This window comes from Labrus mixtus, chromosome 11, assembly GCF_963584025.1.
Source record: "Labrus mixtus chromosome 11, fLabMix1.1, whole genome shotgun sequence".
Taxonomy (NCBI): Eukaryota; Metazoa; Chordata; class Actinopteri; order Labriformes; family Labridae; genus Labrus; species Labrus mixtus.
The window spans coordinates 4,276,148-4,296,558 of record NC_083622.1 but is presented as its reverse complement, the minus strand read 5'-3'; the positions used below and the strand labels follow the sequence as shown (position 1 = coordinate 4,296,558).

At 41.3% G+C, this 20,411-nt stretch overlaps 1 protein-coding gene across 1 annotated transcript in view; it reads left to right on the top strand.

The window, feature by feature from the left end:
• Nucleotides 1-20,411, top strand: part of tsnare1 (T-SNARE Domain Containing 1) — a 154,276-nt gene that overhangs the window by 117,485 nt on the left and 16,380 nt on the right. Inside the window, exon 11 of the mRNA XM_061049657.1 lies at nucleotides 16,065-16,174. Within this exon, the coding sequence (XP_060905640.1) occupies nucleotides 16,065-16,160 (96 nt within the window). The 3' untranslated portion in view covers nucleotides 16,161-16,174. The remainder of the gene's footprint in view (nucleotides 1-16,064; nucleotides 16,175-20,411) is intronic.

Genomic DNA, 20,411 nt, shown 5'->3' with positions numbered 1-20,411 from the left:
CTCCGCTAACTAGATTACACAGCTTTATCACAATCCCCACTAGCATAATAACAACGATGATGTAATTTGGTGTCATACTTTACTAGCTTTTGCCTTCAGTTAAACTAATTGTATGAAGAGACAGGAAACATGAATTCTTTGCTTGGAGTCTTTTAAAAACACAAAGAAAAACACATCGTTCCTATTCCATGAGCCAGTCCTTCAGAGATAATAGTTATACATTTGTAATTGTATCCTACAAGTAGTATTGACTTAGAGAGGAAATTGCATTAATGGGCAGAGAGAACTGCAGCCAGAAATTAAATAGAAAATGTTTATTTTTCTCTCTGTGTGTGTGTGTTTTTTTTTTTTTTGTTGGGAATGGCTTGAATTTCCACTTCACAGCACATATTGGAGAGACGCTTTATGAGATGCCCAAGGGTCTGCTTTCGCTCTCTCTTTTTCAAGGAAGTATATGTGTCTTCTGCCGTTCTGTCAGGGAGTATCTCAGTAGGCCAGAGAGCTGAGTGGCTCTGTGCTGTGTAGGCCTCTGGCGATGGTAAATAATGTATTGACTTAAGTGTCACTGGGTTAATAAAGGATATGTACATTTTGTGCACAGCTTTGGAGCTGCCTCCCAACTCACCTGCAACCCGACAGTCATAGGAAATGTATTGTTGTGATTTTTTTTTAAAGATAGTGTAAGTTTAATGTTTCAAATAACCAATTTTAGTAATGAAGAGACAGTAAAAGTATAAATTTACAGTTTATTAGCTCAGGAAGCTGGTTTATTCTTGCACCACAATCATGTGTTTTTTAACTTTCATTTGGAAGATATATGAGCAGCTCTCTCGACCACAACAACAATTGCTGGGCAGTTTTTCAGAGTCTGTCATGAATGCAGCGGTTTCTGTCTGTCCCCTCGTTGCTGCTGCTCCACTAGTGAGCGAACAAATGAGCGAACGGCAACAGCTTTCCAGTTAATTGTCATTTCATTATCTCGACGAGAGCTGAGGCGTGACCGAGCTCACACTGAGCAATTTAGCTCTCCGCCAATCCGGACTGCAGCCGTCTTAACAGAGAAAGAGCAGCTGAATGGAAGAAAAACAACAAAGGAGGAGACGGACTGGGAGACAGACAGGCACGAAGTTGAGTTACACAGACAGGCAGTCAGACAGGATGATGTACCTGAGAGAGAGACATTTTTGGATTTTGCACAGTTCAATGTTGACATCAAACCTGATCGATGTTTTTTCTACTCTGTGAAAGTGAAAGACTTTGTAGCCCCCACATACTGTACAAATGAAGAATAACTTATACAAAACAAATCAATGCATGGCTGCTGTCAGCGCCACGGTTTTGCTTTATCGGACGGCGCGAGCCCTGCCCCACTGAATCTGTTTGTGGAACGTGAGCTCAGCCATGAGCAACTGTACAGCACATCACAGGACAACTACAAGATCACATCTTTCTGAAACGTCAGTCCTCGTGCACTGCAGTTTTAACTGGATGTCTCTTCACATTTTCATACACAAATAATTAATTGGTTGACGGTTTACCACAGCCAGCCAGATCTAAGTGTTAACACCTCGAGAAAATGTAACATGAATCATTGAAGAACACAATAGAATGGATGTTGTATTGCCACCTGCACAGGTACAGAACAGTTCAGGTGTATTAGAATTAGTGTGCATTGGCCATGGAGTCAGCTTTACAATGTATGGAACGGGAGTGTGAAACTTACGGCCTCTGGGCCAAAACCAGCCAGTTAGCAGGTTTTGGGACGAAAGGGGGCATTTTTTAATTTTTAATTTTTATTAAAAAAAGTATAATTAACAACGTAAAAATGTATTATGATGACACAAAAATGTATTAAACGGGACACTTTGAACTATCTTCTTAGCAAGCAGTAACGTTACGCTACATTAATCAGCGATCAGGCTGAACAGAAAGACAGAGGTGACACAGAATGCAGGTTTTGAAGAGAGATGGAAGGAGCGGCGTTTAATTGGTCTTCTATCCAAGTTGCCAGAATGTCATCAGAACTACGGACGACAGGGGCACAGCTGCACCGCGGGCACATGGAGCTTCCTTTCCACCTTATTATTATCATGTGGTACAAGTCTGTCGATGTCACCATGGATCTGCTGCTCTGATGTGACGTGGTCACTTTGTAATTCTGCAACATGTCAGGGTATCTTATAGCACTTTTAAAACATATTTTCAGCCTTTAATGAGATAGGACAGATGAGAAAAGACAGGAAATGTGAAGAAGAGGCAGTGGGGGATGACGTGCGGCAAAGGGCAGAGGTCGGATTCAAACCCGCCACGATGAGGACTATGGCCTCTGTACATGGAGCACGTACATAACCACAAGGCTATCCAGCTTGTCATGGGACAGATATTTATTTTATTTCATAGTAGGGCAGGGCGATATGGACCAAAACTCATATCTCGATATTGTTTAGCTGAATGGCGATACTCGATATATATCGATATGTATTTTATTAACAGTGAAAACACATGGAAAAATAAACTACCTGTTTGTGAATTTAAAAAGTAATATTATAAAATAAAAATGTTCCTTAAATACAATAAAAGAGAGAGAGAGGAGGAGCAGGGTTAAGAGGGACAGACAGTCAGTCATCATCAGTGAGATGAGAAAAAGGTGACCTGGCACCTCTGTAACGTTATTTTAATGCAACATGAACTATATCGATATTAACTATATTGTCTTACCCTACATCTTGTTTGAAAAGATATCGATATATCTTAAAAACTCGATATATTTCCCAAGCTATATTTCATAGACAGATTTTTAAAGTAAAGTTTTTCAAAAGTTGGGTAAAAAAAAGGCTGTCAGTGTTTTGACCAGAGATGCAGATCAAATGATCCAGACCCTTGTGCCGTGTTGATCAACCACGACCCCCTTTTTTAAAACTAAACACTGCAGACTTTGCAGGGCTTAAATCAAGATCAGCTTCAGTTAGATGCGGGTCGTTTTGGGTGTTGCATCTGCCATCAAACCGCTAAATCTGCTTTAATTCCCTCTTGGGGCTGATTGGAACAGTTTTACCAGTTGGTAGCTTGTATTTACTCAATATGAAGTGAATGAAGCGTGAAGTTGATGGCACTATTGTGAGCTCATAAAAATTCACCAGAGAGGGGAGGCAGAGAGGGGGGGGGGGGCGGGGCTGTGGGAAGCAGACTGAACACTCTTTGCAGTTAATCCGGAGCGCTGATGTAGCCTCGAACACTCCTCGATGCTGGTGTTCATGCACTGCTGCACATCTCCACCCATGGTCAATTAAGAGCGGATGTCATTTTCTTCTTGGGACCCGCCTCGTCTACTCACTTTATACCGGGAACAAATTGAATCTATAATCCATTATGCGAAGGCAGATTACTCTCCTCGCTGCAAGTTTATCTAGTTGCCGTGATGTTTTATCACCTCATCTGTGTTCAGTGGACCACAATGAACCCTGATTGTTGATTGCCGCACAGGATGGTTTATAATTAACAATAAAACACAGATGTTCCAGCAGTTCAGTGAACAAAGCTGTGTCTATGAAACAATGAAATACCTGAAGTTATTATTGATTGGATCTGCTGTCATTGTAAAGACTTAACAGTCCATCCATCTTCAGAACTGGAATTGATCTCCCACTGAGAGATTACATCCCTCTGAATCTAAAAAGGAAAATCAATGTCAACACAGTGTTCCCTCGGCTTAATTGAGGAGAATATAAGGCGCTGGCTATTGTGATTGTGTCATGAACAAAAGGAACGTGGAGGAGGGGGAGGAAAATAAGATGAAAAAGGAAGATGGCTTGTAGATGAATGGGTGGACGGATGAATGGACCCATCCACACTCAAGACACAGACAGATTGTTGCCTTTTTGACAAATAAGATAATGAAAAGGAATGGGCTAATCACAGTGGTAGAGCTCTGACTGATCACTGCACTCGGACTGAGGGGGGGGGGGGGGGCAATGCTGACACATTGCAGGGAAACTGGTTAAGCGTTCAAGCCTTATTCCTGCACTCCCTCTGGACTCTTTATGCCACTTTGAAGGATTTGGAGGAAAAATAACAATGTTTGAAGTTCCCCTGGTCGATGTCAGTGACACTTATGTGGCTCTGCCCCCCCCCCCCATCAGACACGGGTGACCTGAGCATGTTGGAGGAATAGGAAAACCTGACTTCAAATAAAACATGGATTCATTTCTTAGATGTTTTTCTGAGTGAAACTTTCAGCTTTGAGAATATGTCGAATTCTATGACAAAAATATTAAAATATCTAAATTAATTAAAAATTAACTAAACCTACTGTATGTTATATTTATTTCTTTGTTTAGTACTTACATTATCTCAAATATTTCCAACAGTTATCAAAGCCAGAGAAATCAGTAATTTTATAGTAGTAACAGGACATGTCTTGTCTAGGCGACCGCCATGAAAAAAATCTATTAACGTTGCCGTGGAAACACCAGATGTTACGTCAAAGACTGCTACACAGGAAAGCGAGAATTGCTACAGAAAGCTGCCGTACTGTTTCTGTATGTGCTGCTGTGATACAAACCTCATGTAAGTTATACCAGTTCGTCTTTATTATGTCAGCTCAGAGTTTTCGGGGGGGGGGGGGCAGAGAGAACTCCCATGATTCCCCGCTAGCCTCAACAAGATCTTTTCCAGCATGGCGGCTTCTGCCAATGAGCCTCCAGACCCCCCTGCAGGAACAGATGGCTGACGTCACTCAGGCTTTATCCATTGATGTTTACAGTCTGTGGTCATTCCCCACTCTCTTATCTCCCGATTTCCTTCACGTTCTTAAAAAGAAGGCAAAAGCCCAAATATAAAACTTTTAAAAAACTGTGAAATTTCCCTGTTTTTGGAAGGTTATATGCCCATCTTGAATCAGAGGCTGAGAACACCTGATGGAGCATCTCATGTTTAATGAGTTAAACTGGTCATCCCAGAAAGGCTGAGTCACTCTGAAGTAAGGATGGGGAGGGGCTCAGCACTCTGTGAAAGAAGTTTCTGGAAAATAGCTCAAATTCTGCCATGCAAAGAGAAAAACTGTAAACAAACCAGTTTCAGAAACATCGTCATCTTCTATTGCTCATCCGAAATGGACTGAGGCGAAGTGGAAACAACCCAGAAGTCTGATGAATCAAAATGTGACTTCCTGTTTGGAATGGACGCCCTGTTCTCTGGGTTAAAGAGGAAAGGGACACTTTGGCGTGTTAGCAGTCCAGAGAGCCAAAGCCAGCATCCAATAAATAGAGAAAATAAAAGTTCATTTGTATAGCACTTAACAAATCCAACATACAAAGTGCTTTAAGGACCATTAAAGACCAACAATAAAACATTACTGTTGCCCCTGTCCCTACTTTTTTAAAACCTGCTGTCGGCCTCAAATTCAAACTGGGCGTATCGTTTCCTAAACCAATGACAGTCCTGAGTGTTTGATATGTTGTCTTTGCAACATATATTGATATATATCATATATATCAATATATAATCAAATCTGAGGTTTCAATGTTTTACAAATCATTGACATTTGACACAACGTCCCAACTTTTTCTGAAATTAAGTTGTTAATAGAGTATATTCTGTTTTTAAATAGCTCTTGTACATATGGCAAACTCCCCACTTTTTGTTTCCTAGTCTGGATTCAGACTAGAACTAAACTTGTGTATTTAGAGAAGATGCTGTTGACAAAATGCCTCCTATAGAAAGTTGATGAACAGAAAATCCCAAATCAAACAATCCAGGCAAAAAAAAAAAAGTAATCACAGAAATGCTCATGCTGTTTGATTGACAAGAGCACTGAGGAAAGAAACTATGCAGAGCACAAACATTTAATGACAAACCGAGAAGAACACCACAGAAAAGATGACTTTACTTTTCAGGCAAACTTCAAGACAGTATATGTGGAAGCATTTGTTTCACATTGTTTATATAAGGGAGGTATGCCTTTAGTGTAAATGGGTTTTCATTTGCATGTGAAGACATGGCGATGAAGTAAAAAAAAAAAAACTGATAAACATGAACAGGGTTCATCAGCTCTGCAGGGAATGGGGGCTCAAAAACAGGTTTAAGAAGAAAATAAAAATCTAAGGCCGTCATTTCATGGGGAAATGTAGGGGGTTCATTTTCAGTTTTAAAGGCTGCAAAAAACATCCTTAAAAACATACAGCAGATCTCCACACCAGCACACACTTCTCAAACCTTGCCTTTATTCACTGAAACTCTGCTCAGGGATTTAGCGGTAGTACATTTATTTCACAAATGGATGAGGAATTTTCCATCAAAACTGCAGGTCACATGCAGTCCGAACAGTGGGAGGGGATCTGAACGGATCATGGATCGACTGTGATCAGTTGCACATTGGAATTTTACAAATAAAAAGTTGTGTTTTTATAGAAGGGCCCAAATCTGTTCGTTTTTTGGTCGTCTGCATATCTCTGTACTTGGCATTTTGTGTCCATATGCTTGACATGTCAGTGTAGTCTCAGATGATCTTTATATTTATTATAAATCAGGTTGGTGTCTGATAGCATTTTTACCAGAATGCACAAACTGTTGAAGCCAGTAAGTCATTTTGTCCTACTTTTACTTTTTACTTTCATGCAGCTGCTTACATGAAATGGTTCTGAAATGCCTTGAAAACCATCCGTAACATGCTGCTTTTTGTAGCGCGCTACAACTGTAACTCAAGCTGTGATGGTTATTGTCGGGACACTTTTATGTAAATTAAGAAGTAAGAAGAAGTAAGAAGGATCTCTGAGAAAGTCCCAGACACATTCTAAACAACAATATTTTCATGTTGGTAGGACCCATAGGGTACTTGTGCTGCATGTATGCATCTGGAATGAGATGCACAGTTTGCCTTCCTCTGGAAAAAACATATTTTGTACCTCAGACCATGAATGTGTGAGCACACGTCTGCTGGGTTGAAAGCCATAGCAGAGTGATTTCCGTGAGAGCAGCAGTACAAAGCCAGGTTACACCACCCGGCTGGTGCCTTGTTCCGTTTGACTTCCACACACACACACACACACACACACACACACACACACACACACACACAGACATGTGATGTGAAGCACTTTAAAGCAAGGCGTACACACCAGACTTTGCTCTGAGATTAGTTCACCTTCCTCACTGAAGGTTAACCTTCAATAGCAGCGATGACGATGCTTTTGTAAGTAAAGAAGAAAAAAGGTTAAATCTGTGTCACTGTAGTATCTAAGAGTTTGGATGAATGAATCACATGAAAATAAATGACTTTGTTGTCATTGAAACAATAAGATCTGAAGTAGTTTGTCAGAGGTGAATCCTTGTGTGTTGTTATGTAAAGGCCTGTTTTCCTCCTCGTTGTAGCTGTGTCCTCTAATGTACCCCGTTTGATTGAAACTTAAGTATCTATTTTGCATCCTAAATTTTAAAAGAAAATCAAACACTATTCTCAAATTTACTGCAGAAATTGACGTTTTTTTTCACATGATTTCTAAGCCATGTGTTGCTACATCTTATCCACGTTTATAACAGGTCTTTAGATTTCTTAAATGTTATGCACAACTTCAGTGGAGCCATCTGAAAGCACGCGTCAAGCATAATAGATCAACCCGGACACGAAGTCAGTCAATTTTGCAATGGCAGTAGGAAACCTCCCTCAGAGGGGCCCCATCTGACGGCACTCACTCTCATTGTGCTGCTAAGCTTCTCAGCGTCCTATGAAAACCTGAGTTTGTAAAAATGTTCGACAAATGAAGAGGAATTATCTGTTTGAGTAAAACATTTTTGTTAGAAAGAATGAGGGATCAAACCGTAGCGCTGACAGATCGCAACATGCATGGACTATGTGGAAGTATTTGGTGAAGTAATTTGTTAAGGGATCAGATGCCATTAGCATTAGCATGCTAATGATCTTCTAGCTCCATGCACCAGTAAGTTTAGAACTGACGAAGCTTTTAAGAGAATATGTGATACAAGATCTTTAATCAAGTTGCCTCTGGATCACGCTTGGAATTACCATGACCTGGAAGACTGAGAACCTACACAGACATTCAGAAAACAATCACATTTATCAGCTTCAGCATGTTGTCTTTGTGCTATTCACAAATGAATATTGAGGTTGCAATGTGTTGCAAAGCGTCAAATTCTGTATTTATTTACATTTTAGCCAAACTTTTAAGGAAGTTGAGTTGTAAATAAGAAGTTGAACTGGTTTGTAAACCCACTGGATGTCACATGTTTGTGCAGTATAAGCTTATTAGTTTTCTGTCAATTCCTTGCTCTGGTCAGGGAGAATCCTCCGCCATGTCAGAGGTAGACAACATGATTGGCCGTTTTGCAAATGTTCACTAAAGTCCAATCAATCTGTAATACACTGCCAAATATGCTGGTGCTGGTGTGTGTGTTTTTCGCTCTATTGTTGACAATGACTATCACAGGGCTTTCTCCCAGGATGCCAGGCTTGGCCGTGAAGTCTGTGTTTATTTGCTGCTCCTCTTAAATATCATAATCAGGGTGACTGCATGGGACTCTGAGTTTTATGTAAATTGCACATAAGCCGATTACAAGTGAGGCAGTTCCGCTGTAAACATTATTTATTTCATGGACTTCCAATTTTCCCAACCAGATGCGATAAAGGGAAAATAATATTATGGCCATTATCATTGCATGGCATTATTGTTGTATTACGAGGATATTTCTCATGTCACACAAGGTAAGTAGTTCCTCTCCCAGAGACACTGCCAGTTTGTCTCCCATGTTTCGGGAGGCACGGTTGAGATAAATAGTTGGGTTTGTTTGGCAGTTCTATCAGATTTAAAGGTCATAATTTGTTTTTGTTTTTTTGCTGTATTGTCCCTTGGGATTAGAAGGTTTTTATAAAATGGTGTCGAAAAGGGAAAGGCCAGCAAACCATTTCCACCTTCTTCTCTGTATCTTCGTTCTTCTGACCCATCTCCCTCTAGTTTTTAACCTGCTGACTTTTATAAATCTCCCACAAGTGGGATTTCTTGAACAGGCACAGTTCATTATTGGGCTCAGAGAGAGGTCAAACAACAAAGAGTCTTAAAGGTTTAGGAAGCAACAGTTTAATGCAGAAAAAGCTGTAGCTGTACCAAGGGATAATACTAACCTTCAACTAGGATGGCTTTATAGGGCTCTAACACCTCACTGTAGTCCAAATGGAGAATTCAGCCCCATATACGGATGAATAACTTAAAAGCATAGACTGTAAATATTAATGGATGAAGCCTGAGTGACGTCGGCCATCTTTTACTGCAGGGGGCTCTGGAGGGTCATCGGCCGCCATGCATTTCTGCTGATGTCTGTTGAGCTGCTGCCACGTTTAACCCCTGATTAAAGTAATTACAGTAAAATCGTGAAATAGTAAAAGTTATATTTACAGACAGTAGTTTATTTTTAGGTCAAGCAAGGGTGGAATTGCGGTCATGAGCTCCATAAAGTTTATTTTCAGAATAACGACCGTTTGTGTGTTTGTTTATGTGTTTATGAGGTTTTTATTGAGTTTTATACCACATACATCGTATTATCTCGTGCTGTCGCGAGTGAATCTGTAAAATTACCGCGGAAATTGCTTTGTCTTCATACTCCAGCTGTCCGGCTGTGCTCTCCGTGCTGCGGACTGAGAACGCAGCCGGTGGGTGTTGACGGACGAGGAATGCACGGACCCGTAACGGACCAGAGCGGACACGCAATGCACACATATCTGGTGGAAGTTTGCCGTTTTTGGGCACGGGTAACTAGGGACGTAGGTTACTACCCGTCCTGATTGGTCAGCTGTCAAATAGGCGCTTGACGTCACCCAGCGCTTTTCTGAAAAGTTGAAATAATTCAACTGAAAAAGGCGTCGGGCGCAGAGCTTTTTGAAAAGGCGTCATTCTTTTTCCATTTTCCATAGGCTTGTATGTAAAAAAGGCGCTGGCAGTTGAAAAACGAAGTCAAGTGTGAACACGGCCTTAAAGCGCTTTTACACCACAGGTCACATCTACACGTTCACACACTGACGGCAGACGTAGTGTGTTGCTATGCAGTGAGACCATCAGAAGTAACTACATTTTTGCCCAAGGACACATCGGACATGCAGCTGCTGGAGCTGGGGATCGAACCCTCGACCTTCCGGTTGAGAGACGACGACTCCCCTTGTAGTGCTAAATACTGCAGCACCACCTCCACCACCACCACCAACTCTCAGCACACAAGTTGTTAAATGTTTTAGCAACAAGGCTTTTTAGCATTCTAAATATCCGCACACAGCACTGACGCACAGATACGTTTTCTGCTCTGTAGCACATTCAGGGGTGCATATAACACTTTGCATGAGCTCAGTGTTAGACAATGTCTTTTTGTTGTATTTGCACAGGTTTAGCAGCCGTTGGCGTTTTGTAGTCTTGGAGAACACTTGTGATTTTTTTTAGGTCATTGCTACGCGTACCTTCTTATGTGCTTGGCCTGTTGCGAATTCGGCAGACTTTCTGTTTTTGGGTGGCGCTGGTCTTGCATGAAAGCCCTGAAATGTCTTCTCCGATGACCTCAGGCTTGCATTTCTGCTTTTCGTCGATGATATGGTTCTGCCAGCTCTGTGAGCCTGTGACCTCCACACTTGGCTTTGTGGGGCAGCCGAGTGTGAAATGGTCGGAATAAGGGTTAGCACCTCCAAGTCTAAGGACAGTATTTCCTGTCAGAAAATGAAGAATGGTATAAAAAAAAAAAGGAGCTACTGCACAGATTGTAAGTATCTGCAGGGTTCTGCTCACAAAGGAGAAAAATGGAGATTAATGCAGGTGTGTTTTATCTTTGTCTCGGCTTGTCGTCGTCGCTACATTTACATTTTGACCCTCACCTGTGGTCAGACCGCAGCTTAAAGCAGCCTAATACTCTTCCTTTGACAAGATTCCTGGGCTCACCCTCATGCATACCAGGATGATCTGTATCAACTCACTTCTTTACGTTGAGGATACAAACAGGCTTCAGTTTGGATGATTACTTGCACAACTCACATGCAACTGCGTAGATGTCCAGTGGGAAGCAATAGGAAGAGCATATTTGATGATCTTCGAAAATGAGAATGGGGAAAAAGGTTTGCACGATTTTTCCGATCAAAATACATGTGCATGCGTGTACATACTGTGACTACACCTAGCTGTGGGAGTGTCACCCACCTGGGGGAAGGGTTACTGCCCTTTGTGATGTCACAAAGGTAAAATCTCCAAACAGCCTGTTTGAGCAGCCATTTTTATAGACAACGTGGTTTGGTTTGTACCTTTGGGGCCACTGTTCGAGTCCGGTATTACACCACAATATTCACCATTAACTTGTGCTTATCGGCATGCTAATTAGCAGCGTGTTGGCTACTTATTAGTCTTTAGCTAAAAGGCCATTAACTAAGTTTGCCCTCAATACTGTCCTAATCACAGCTGATTGATAGTAAGTGAGGAAGTTGTTGAACATGAATTATGATCTTAATATGCCTTTGCTTACTTCTACCTTATAAGGCCTTACTAAGGGTGTATTCACACCTACCTTGTTTAGTTTGCTTGAAACAAACTAAAGCCCCGGTGCAGATCTTTTGGGCAGGTGTGAATACAAACCATCGAACTCGGGTGCGCACCGAACAGCCGAACCGAGACCCAGCCGAAGAGATGGTCTCGGTTCTCTTCCAAACGAACCCTGGTACGCATCGTTTGAGATGTGAAAGCGACTGGACCTCAGTCCGACCCAGTTCTAAAAATCATACAACTTTATGGACTTAACAGGCTCCCGTTGCCACGTGCATTATGGGAAATGATTGTTTGGTTAGCAGCACGGTGTTGTTGTTTGAGCATTAGAGCTCTCCTCCGCAGCCTTCTTGCAGCACGTCTTCGTCGTTGCAAAATGATAAGCATCGCATCATAAAACCGATCGTTGTATCAAACGATCAAAGTCTCTGTTTCTCTAAAGTATTTAGACCTGACAGTAGAGCGAGTTTGTTTGGAATGACTTTCATAGTCAGGACAACCTGTAGTGTATTCAACATGAAACCAAAAAAGAGAAAAAAAAAAGATGTAAAATAAAAAGCAACACAGAAATGAATTAAATCTCTGGATGTTATTCATATATATATAAAAATAATGTTTTTAAAAAAAGGTTTTAGGAGCATATATATTATTCATGATTAACTTGCAAAGCCTGTGAGGTTATCAAGCACCTCTTAAAGGTGCATAATGATCCCTCCAAGTTGACGAAGTGTCACTGTGAGATAGCTTTAAGTGTCGTGGGAGGACCATCCATCTGTTGTTAGTGCGAAAGTGGATGAGGAGGAAAAACTCCTGCTCCATCGCTGCTCGGGCGCAGGTTGAAGTTACTGACTACAGCTTTAACATGGGCGGTTCTAGGCAGGGGCCAACAGGGGCCAGAAACACTGAGATCAGTCCCCCCTGTGGCCACCCCTCCAAAAGGAAGAGCTCCCCTAATAAAACATACACAGTATTTGACTCAACAACCGGACTCACAATCTAGTATTAAATTCTGTTACTGAAACAAATATAAATGATGGTATTTTATGTTGTGGTATTTAAGGATGTGCGCTATTATTTGGCATAATATATATATTTTTAAAGCGATCATCTTTGTCTATTTTTCACCTGGGTTTAATGTTCCCCTCTGACAAAACAACTGGCCCCTTCAGTAAAAGTGGTCTAGAACCGCCACTGAGCTTTAAGAAGCCAAGCCTAACTTTAAAAATACCAGAATGCATTTTAAAAACTGAAAAAAAAAAAAAATAAACTCCAGCTTAAATATGAACTATTCCCCTCGTATTAGACATCGTAAGTGAACAAGAAGTCTTCTCCCTTGAGGGCTTGCAGCACCCAAAGGCCCAGAGGAGCCTGCTCTGAGGACACATTCCCCTCACAGATTGATAACAGCATCCCTCGTCTATCCTCCTCTGTCCCTCCCTCTGTGACTCTTTCTGTCCCGCCTCTCTCAGCCTGCCCTGCAGTCTGTGAAAATTCCTGGTTTAAAAATACTGCAACACTTCCTTTGTTATACTAAGCGCTTTTTTGTTCCCCCCTCTACCTTATTTATTTTTCTTGTTCTCCCCAAATAACAGCAGTGCTGGGATGACCGAGGAGGAGGGAAAGAAGAAGAAGAAGAAGAAGAAGGGAAAGAGAATATAGACGAGGGGGGGGGGGGAGTGTGCAGGGGGATACAGTATATAGTGAGAGGGAGCGACTCGGCGCTGTCAGAGCGAACAGAGAAGAAGAGGACGGCAGAGAAAGTTTATAAGGCGTAGTTTAGGAGGAAAAACGCGTGAGAGAAGCTGGGGAATCTGTGGTGGCCAGCTGCAAGAGGGGAGATAGCGGAGAAAGGCTTTTAATTCTCAATCCCCACAGAGCCTTTGAAAATTACCAATCTTCTTATCACAGACGCAGGGCTGCTTATGCAAATTGTTGTGGAGTGGAACGTTTAAACGGAAAATTACTCGACAGCATTTTTTTTTTCCCTTCCCTCTCTCGGCTCCCCCCTCTCTCCCTCTCTCCCTCTCTCTTCCACACAGAAAGCCTGTTTTGAGTCTCAGATAAGAAGATGAATTGCTCTCTCCGTGCTTTGAAGCGCGTCAGGATTTAAAGACTCCAGCCTCGGCTCCGGTCTAAACCGCTGCTCTTGCTGCCTTTGTAGCAGAAAACAGGCTGGGGGAAAAAAAGAAAGAAAAAAAAGAGCGGGAGAAATAGCGTTTCAAAACAACATAGATTCTGTGCTCCAACACATCGTTACTGCCCGGAGAGACTAGGAAATATAAATATTCCTCCTTCACTCTATTTCCTTTAATATTTCTGCTTAACACAGCCAATCCTTTTTTTCTTTTTCTTTTTTTGAAAAGACATGGCCAATAATTGACACGGATGACTGAAGCTCATGTGCTGTGCAGAGGAAACATTTGAAATCTAAATGACTCTACAGGCAGTATTAGAAATGAAACAGAAAGAGGTGTTCACATCTGCTCAAGAGCTTTTTGCACTTAAAATGAAAACCACTGAGGGAGAGCATATAGCCAAGAAAACATGCAGTTTCACAGGCTTCTGAGTCACATGTGCTGTGATCAAGCAGTTCTTGATGTGTCTGATTCCTCTGCAAAGGCTGAGTGTCTGGGAACAGCTTTTGATTTTTTAAAGTTCTGTATTGTTTTGATATAAAGTATTTAAATCGTACGCTTGGCACGCTCTTTCTTTATATTCGACTGAAGAAGTTGCTTATTGTAGATTGTTTTTCTTTGCAGTTTGTAAATGAACAATGTAGGGAACAATAGGCATGTAAGGGTTTTTTCGGTGGCTGTTCATTTATCTCTCTGTTGTTGTATTATTTTAAGCTGTGGCTGTTTTAAATCCGGCTGCACTGTGGTGCAGTGGTTAGGGCTGTTGCCTCACAGCGAGAAGGTTCCTGGTTTAAATCCCCCGTCGGACTTGAGCCTCTCTGTGTGTGTCCCCGTGCATGCGTGGGTTCTCTCTGTTTCTCCCACAGTCCAAAGACATGCTCAATTGGTGACTCTAAATTGCCCGTAGGTATGAGTGTGACTGGTTGTTTGTCTCTACATGTCAGCCTTGTGATTGACTGGTGACCAGTCCAGGGTGTAACCCCGCCTCCCGCCCAATGACAGCTGGGATCCGCTCCAACCCCTGTAACCCCAAACGGGAAAAAGCTGGATGGATATTTTGAACCGGAATTGTTGTTTATATTTTACATTAAAATGTTTATATTTTGTAAATATGATTTTTCTGAGTTTTTATTACACTATGCCTTTTCCTGCCACTTTGGTTTTCACCCCTGACATGCATACCATATTGTCACAACCCATGGCTCAGTGAGATAGATAAAAAATAGGGAGACCACACAGTTTTAAAGTTATTTAAGCTATAATTTATGGAAAACTAAGGCAAAATATCCTAATAAAAAAATATGCAGCCTGTAAATCAGTGGTGAGTGCAGTAGTGAAAGTGTGTGCATGTATTAAATGGTAAATGGAGTTGAGCTTGTAAAGCACTTTTCTAGTCTTCTGACTACTCAAAGCGCTTTTAAACCTCAGGTCACACCTACACATTCACACACTGATGGTAGAGTGTCTTGCCCAAGGAAAAAAACACAGACATGTTGCTGCAAGAGCTGGGGATCGAACCCCTCACCTTCCAGTGCAGAGACAACAGACTCTGCCAACTGAGCCACAGCCGCCCAGTTGGTAGGGGATCGCTACAAGTTGGTAGCTGAGGTAAAAAACAAAGACCACAAAACAAAGTTAGCTGTGGCAAGAGAGGGAGAGAGAGAGAGAGACTGAAGAAGCCATCTTAAATACCAAGGCCCAGCAGACTCAGGCGCATGACATCAAATGAACTGGCAACCTGAGAGATACTAGGCAACAGGAGGAGCACTGACACGTCCAGGGGTTGTTGCAATCTCACAAAGAGGCCTAAAACGAACACTAATATTAACATTTGTGAGACTGTCAGAACCTTGATTGTGTACACCACAAGTCTTGTTTTCCATTCATCTCACTCGTCATTTTATCTACAAGTCAGCCTGACTCAGTATCCTATCATTCCTTCACTGTAGTTTCAGCTTACCCTGTGGACATGCCTTTTTCTGAGCCGTTAAGTTCCCTTTTGTAGTTGTCAGCCTTTGTTGTTCTTTTATTGTTTGTGAGATATGTAACTCTGGGCTTTAGGGTTGCATTATATTAGCTCAGAAGCCACAAAACATGGCAGCCTGGGTGTTGTGGCTGTTTGGTTAATAAACAGGAGCTTGACATTTACAGAGCTGATAATGGATTGTGGCAATGACTTTCGTGTTTACAAAAAAATTCAGCAGCGCTTCGGCATTGAAAGCTGTATCTCGTCTAAACTGTGAAACCACTTGTTCAGTGACTGCTGTCTGATGTAAACCACAGGCGAAGATTTAAAGCCCCATCATTATCTCCTCTGAGATGACTCGCCTCGGCTCACGGAGCAGTTTGCGACAGTGCGCCGTGTTTGATATGGTTGTTGGCTAATGCTTGAACTCTCCTTCCTTCCCGTCAGAGGCAGCTGAGGAAGAGGAAGTGCTACCTCCTGGTGATCGGAGCCGTCGTCCTAACCATCCTCATCATCATCATCGCTGTTTCAACAAAAAAATGAGACTGGCCTCTGTGGTAAGATCGAGCTTCTGCAAACACAACACTGCGACCCTGTAGCAGACATCTGACACTTTCTGTGTGTGTTTAAAAATATATATATTGGGGGTATGATTAAAGGTGGTATTTACCTTTCACTAAACTCAAAATGTAATATCAACACACCAGCAGAAGGGTAATGGCCTTTATTTTGAAACTGTGTTCTAAGGTATAGCTTTATGTGGACACTCACAAACACCACTCCCCCCCTCGAATTGGCCCGAACTAAATTCCCCAGATAATATCCTGCGGCATTCTCACATCAGCCCACTCAGACTTGCTGCAGATAAAATACTAGGAGTCTGTCAGGAGAAACTCAGGGTGAAGTCAACTCGAATAATTCATCTGTTTGCGATCACATACACAGCTCCTCCTGGAAATATCAAGAGTTTTTCAGGAGATTTCGGCTAGTTAGAAAACGGTATATGAATCCCATTTTTCTAAGGTATGTTTGGGGCCCATTTTGATTGTTAAAATGATACGCCTTGGTCAGTAAGTGTAAATGGGCAGGCTATAACACAGGTCATTATTTAATGTGGCGCTGCAACAATAACACACTTAAAGTCTTTTGATTATTGTTTTTAATTAGTTGGTTTTGTCTCGGCTTGATTAGTGTTTTGTAATTTGGTATAGAGTTCCAATGAAAGACGTTAAAAAATGGCAAATTGCTCAAAATAAAGAGGCCTGTTGTGCTTTAAGGTTCTCTTACAGAACGAGAGACATGTAAGAACGTCTTGGCTGGCTAACTGTTACACAGAGATTCACCAACATACCTAATGCTCCAATGTTGCCAACAAGTGATAGATTTTTAGACTAGTGATAGACTAAAGGAAACATTTATAAAAAACAAGATGCCCTCCTCTACAGCCTGCAGGTTTAGTAACGTGACAGGGAAAGGCCACCTGACTAATTTTAACATCAACATACTCAAAGCAGGAAAAGCTCTCTTGTCCTTTTCACTCACTTTATGTTCAATACAAGATGTGTCAGCTCGCATTAAGTATTGAACCCCACCAAAATGGAAATCCAGTGGAACAAAGCATTCTGTCCGTAAAACAGCAGGCTGAATCGATGCTCCCATGGCGACCGGCCCATGTTGAGGCTCAGCCATTGGCAGTTGGCGCTCGAGTGGTGAGAGATTTTAAGTGTCCACAGCAAGACAGACTCAGTGCTTCGAAAGGAAACTAAGAGACGACGTGGAGTACGTCACCACGGTTTGCTTCAGTTTAAATGTATTTATAGAAAGATGCATTGAAGTTTACCTCGCTGACCTTCTTTGTGTTTGTATTTAAGTCCGTGGGGAATGAAAGGGAGTTGATAATGTTGTTTTAGTTTTCATTAAAACGTGATTAGAGGTTGTCCTGCATTCAATGTTAAGCTTTGAAGCATCATCTCAAGGTAACCCAAAGTTTAAAGTTCTAAGTATCGTACCGTACCATACCAATACAATCTGAAAATAGTCCATTGATAAACGATGAAGCAAATGTAAAAAAAAAATGAAATACAGAAAAAAAAACATTTTTTTTTTACATGAATCGTTTGACTGTTCTAATTAAAATGTTTCAACATATAAGAATTGATTTCACAGATTGTTTTGTGAAATCTGTTGGACAGTTTTTAAGGACTCTGATTTACTGATGAGCTGTTAACATAGATCAACAGCAGTAGATTAACGCAGTTGGTTAATTAGCGTACTCTTGATCGCGTTTTTTCAAGACGATTTCTCTGTCACTCTGTCTTTCTTACCCCTGACATTGTAGCTGTGAGTGACGGCTATTATATTTATATAGTGACAAAGTGATCAAAAATACAATCGTGAATCCATATTCTGTGTTTTATTTTGAAATTGACAAGACGCTCTTGTGCGTTTCTTTGTCTGACTTCCTGTCCGGGTTGTTCTGTTCTTTTCTGGCCTGACACGTGCCTGCAGCGTACTCCGGTGCTCGCTATGGAAACACAATCATTGACAAGAGTGGCAGAGAACGGTGTTGTACTGTGCGGCGCTGATGGACAGCTGCGCGTAGAGAGTATTTGGAATTTGGGAGTCAGTCATGATCATTATATGGACTGTTGTGAAACGAAAACAATTTGGCTTTTAAAATGAAACTCTCTGAATGTAAGAGGATTGGAATTTTGTCCGATGTGTTATAATGGGAAAACAAACCCCGTCTTCTACTCGTACCAATCATGTATGTTTCTGTAAAAAGCAGCAATCTATTTTAAAGGCTCTATTTGGGTTTTGTAAGCAGTGCAGTATGTCAGAGTTTGCAGTCTTTAATGTTAATTTGTTTACTCTACACAGAGTACAGGCTGTGCAGACAGATACTTTGGCCAGCGTGGAGCTTTTAATATCCCAGCTCATAAATCATATACATAGTAAAATGAAAACATAAATATTAGCACTGGATCTAGAGTCTGAACTTTACCTTACACAGCACAATAAGTACTAATAAATAGTCATTTCAGTCATTCAGTCATTTCCTGAAGTATCGATCAGAATGAACACATGTTGCCTCAGCTCCATACAGTGCAGGGAATACAGTAGTTTTGCCATTCAGTGTGGTATTTATGACTCGTCTGGTATTTTTTACATGTAGTTTAAAGTAAAATAAGATCATTTTAAAGCTGCGATACGATACTACTGTATTTTTCATCTGGCAACACTGGCTCCATGAAACAATGTGGAGTTTAAAACATCTTGATCTCTCTGCAAAGACTCCCCGACCTTTTAATTAAATGAAGTGATTTTTGCAGAAGAAACACAAACATTAACACTTTGGCCTTCTTCATAAAATGTTATTGCCATGCATAAATGTTTTAATTTATGAAATGTTTGACATCCCTTCCTCTGAAATACTTTTTATTACATTAGAAAACCAGTCCAGTTTACTTTAAGAGAGGGCATCATCATCCAGGACCGAGAATCGATGTGAACAGATACAGAGACGAGTCAGCAAGAACTTCAGCCTGTTACCCCCAAGATAACGGTGTTAAAGTCTAGGGTCCCCGATTGTCCCTGGTGGTGGTTAAAACATTTAACGTTGCGCACAGCCACGCACACTATGAGGCCTAACCAAATCGATCAATCATTATTTGTATAGCACCAATTCATAACAACTATTATCTCAAGACGCTTTACAAAAGAGCATATGGGATGATATGCAGGCAAGATTTCTCCTTTGTATTGAACCTGTTGTCCACACTTCCTTGCCGCTGAGGTGGAGGTTGGAGCATGCCATGCAAGCTCTTTGTTTATAAATTTAAAAAAATTAGACTTGTTGCAATTTAGTGATAAGATGAACCAATTCGTCCATCAGCTCCTGAGAAAGTCAATCTTTTTTGCTCACAGACATTGCACAATGTTTAAAGTTAACCTATTATGCTGATCTGACACAAGACCAAGACCATAAATATCAATAAAAAAAAAAAACAGGGGGCGTGTCACTCACTTAGATCGTAACTACGGTAAAGATGCAGCCGTAACCGAGGGATAAAAATAAATTATTAATGAATTGAAATTATTCGTCAATTAAGGAAGGGGTGTTTTCCTTCTAATCACAGCAATGACAGAAACATAGCCTATCAGTGGTGGTCTTGATTTAAAATCCTCAGTCCACCCAGTCTGAGGATGAGACCAAAACCTTAAAAAAAAAGTGGTCCCGATACGGATCTTGAGATTCAAGTACTAAAACAATAGACCTGAGTTTCATGTTCTTAACGTCAACATTGGAAGCATTGTCAGATGAAACTTATTGTGCCCTGAATGAGAGCTCTCGCATGGCTTAAGATTCTAAAGCGTTTTACTGGTGAATCTGTTAACAGCCATGACGGTCACGTGCGTCTTTCACGACGATCCAAACACACACACACAGTTTAAAAAGCTGTTCAAGGCAACAAGTGTGTTCCTGGCTTTTTTATTTCCTGAACCGACCTCCAGCCAGAGTGCAAAGAAAGGGTGAGAAAAAGCGATGGAGAACAGAAGCAGGAGAGGCAGAAAGGAGGATAGCCGGGCGCCGTACATCAGTTTAATGAGAGTGACGATGACAGAAATAACTGCAGAGCTGCTTCTGCTCTGAAATCAATAGCCTGGCGCTTTATGGCACTCTAAATAATGCAATAACTGCACCCTGACACTTATTCCTATACGAATTATGTTACTGGCAGTGCCCTCACATCTTGTTTACAAAGTCATTTGGGGAGTGAGATTTCTCTATAT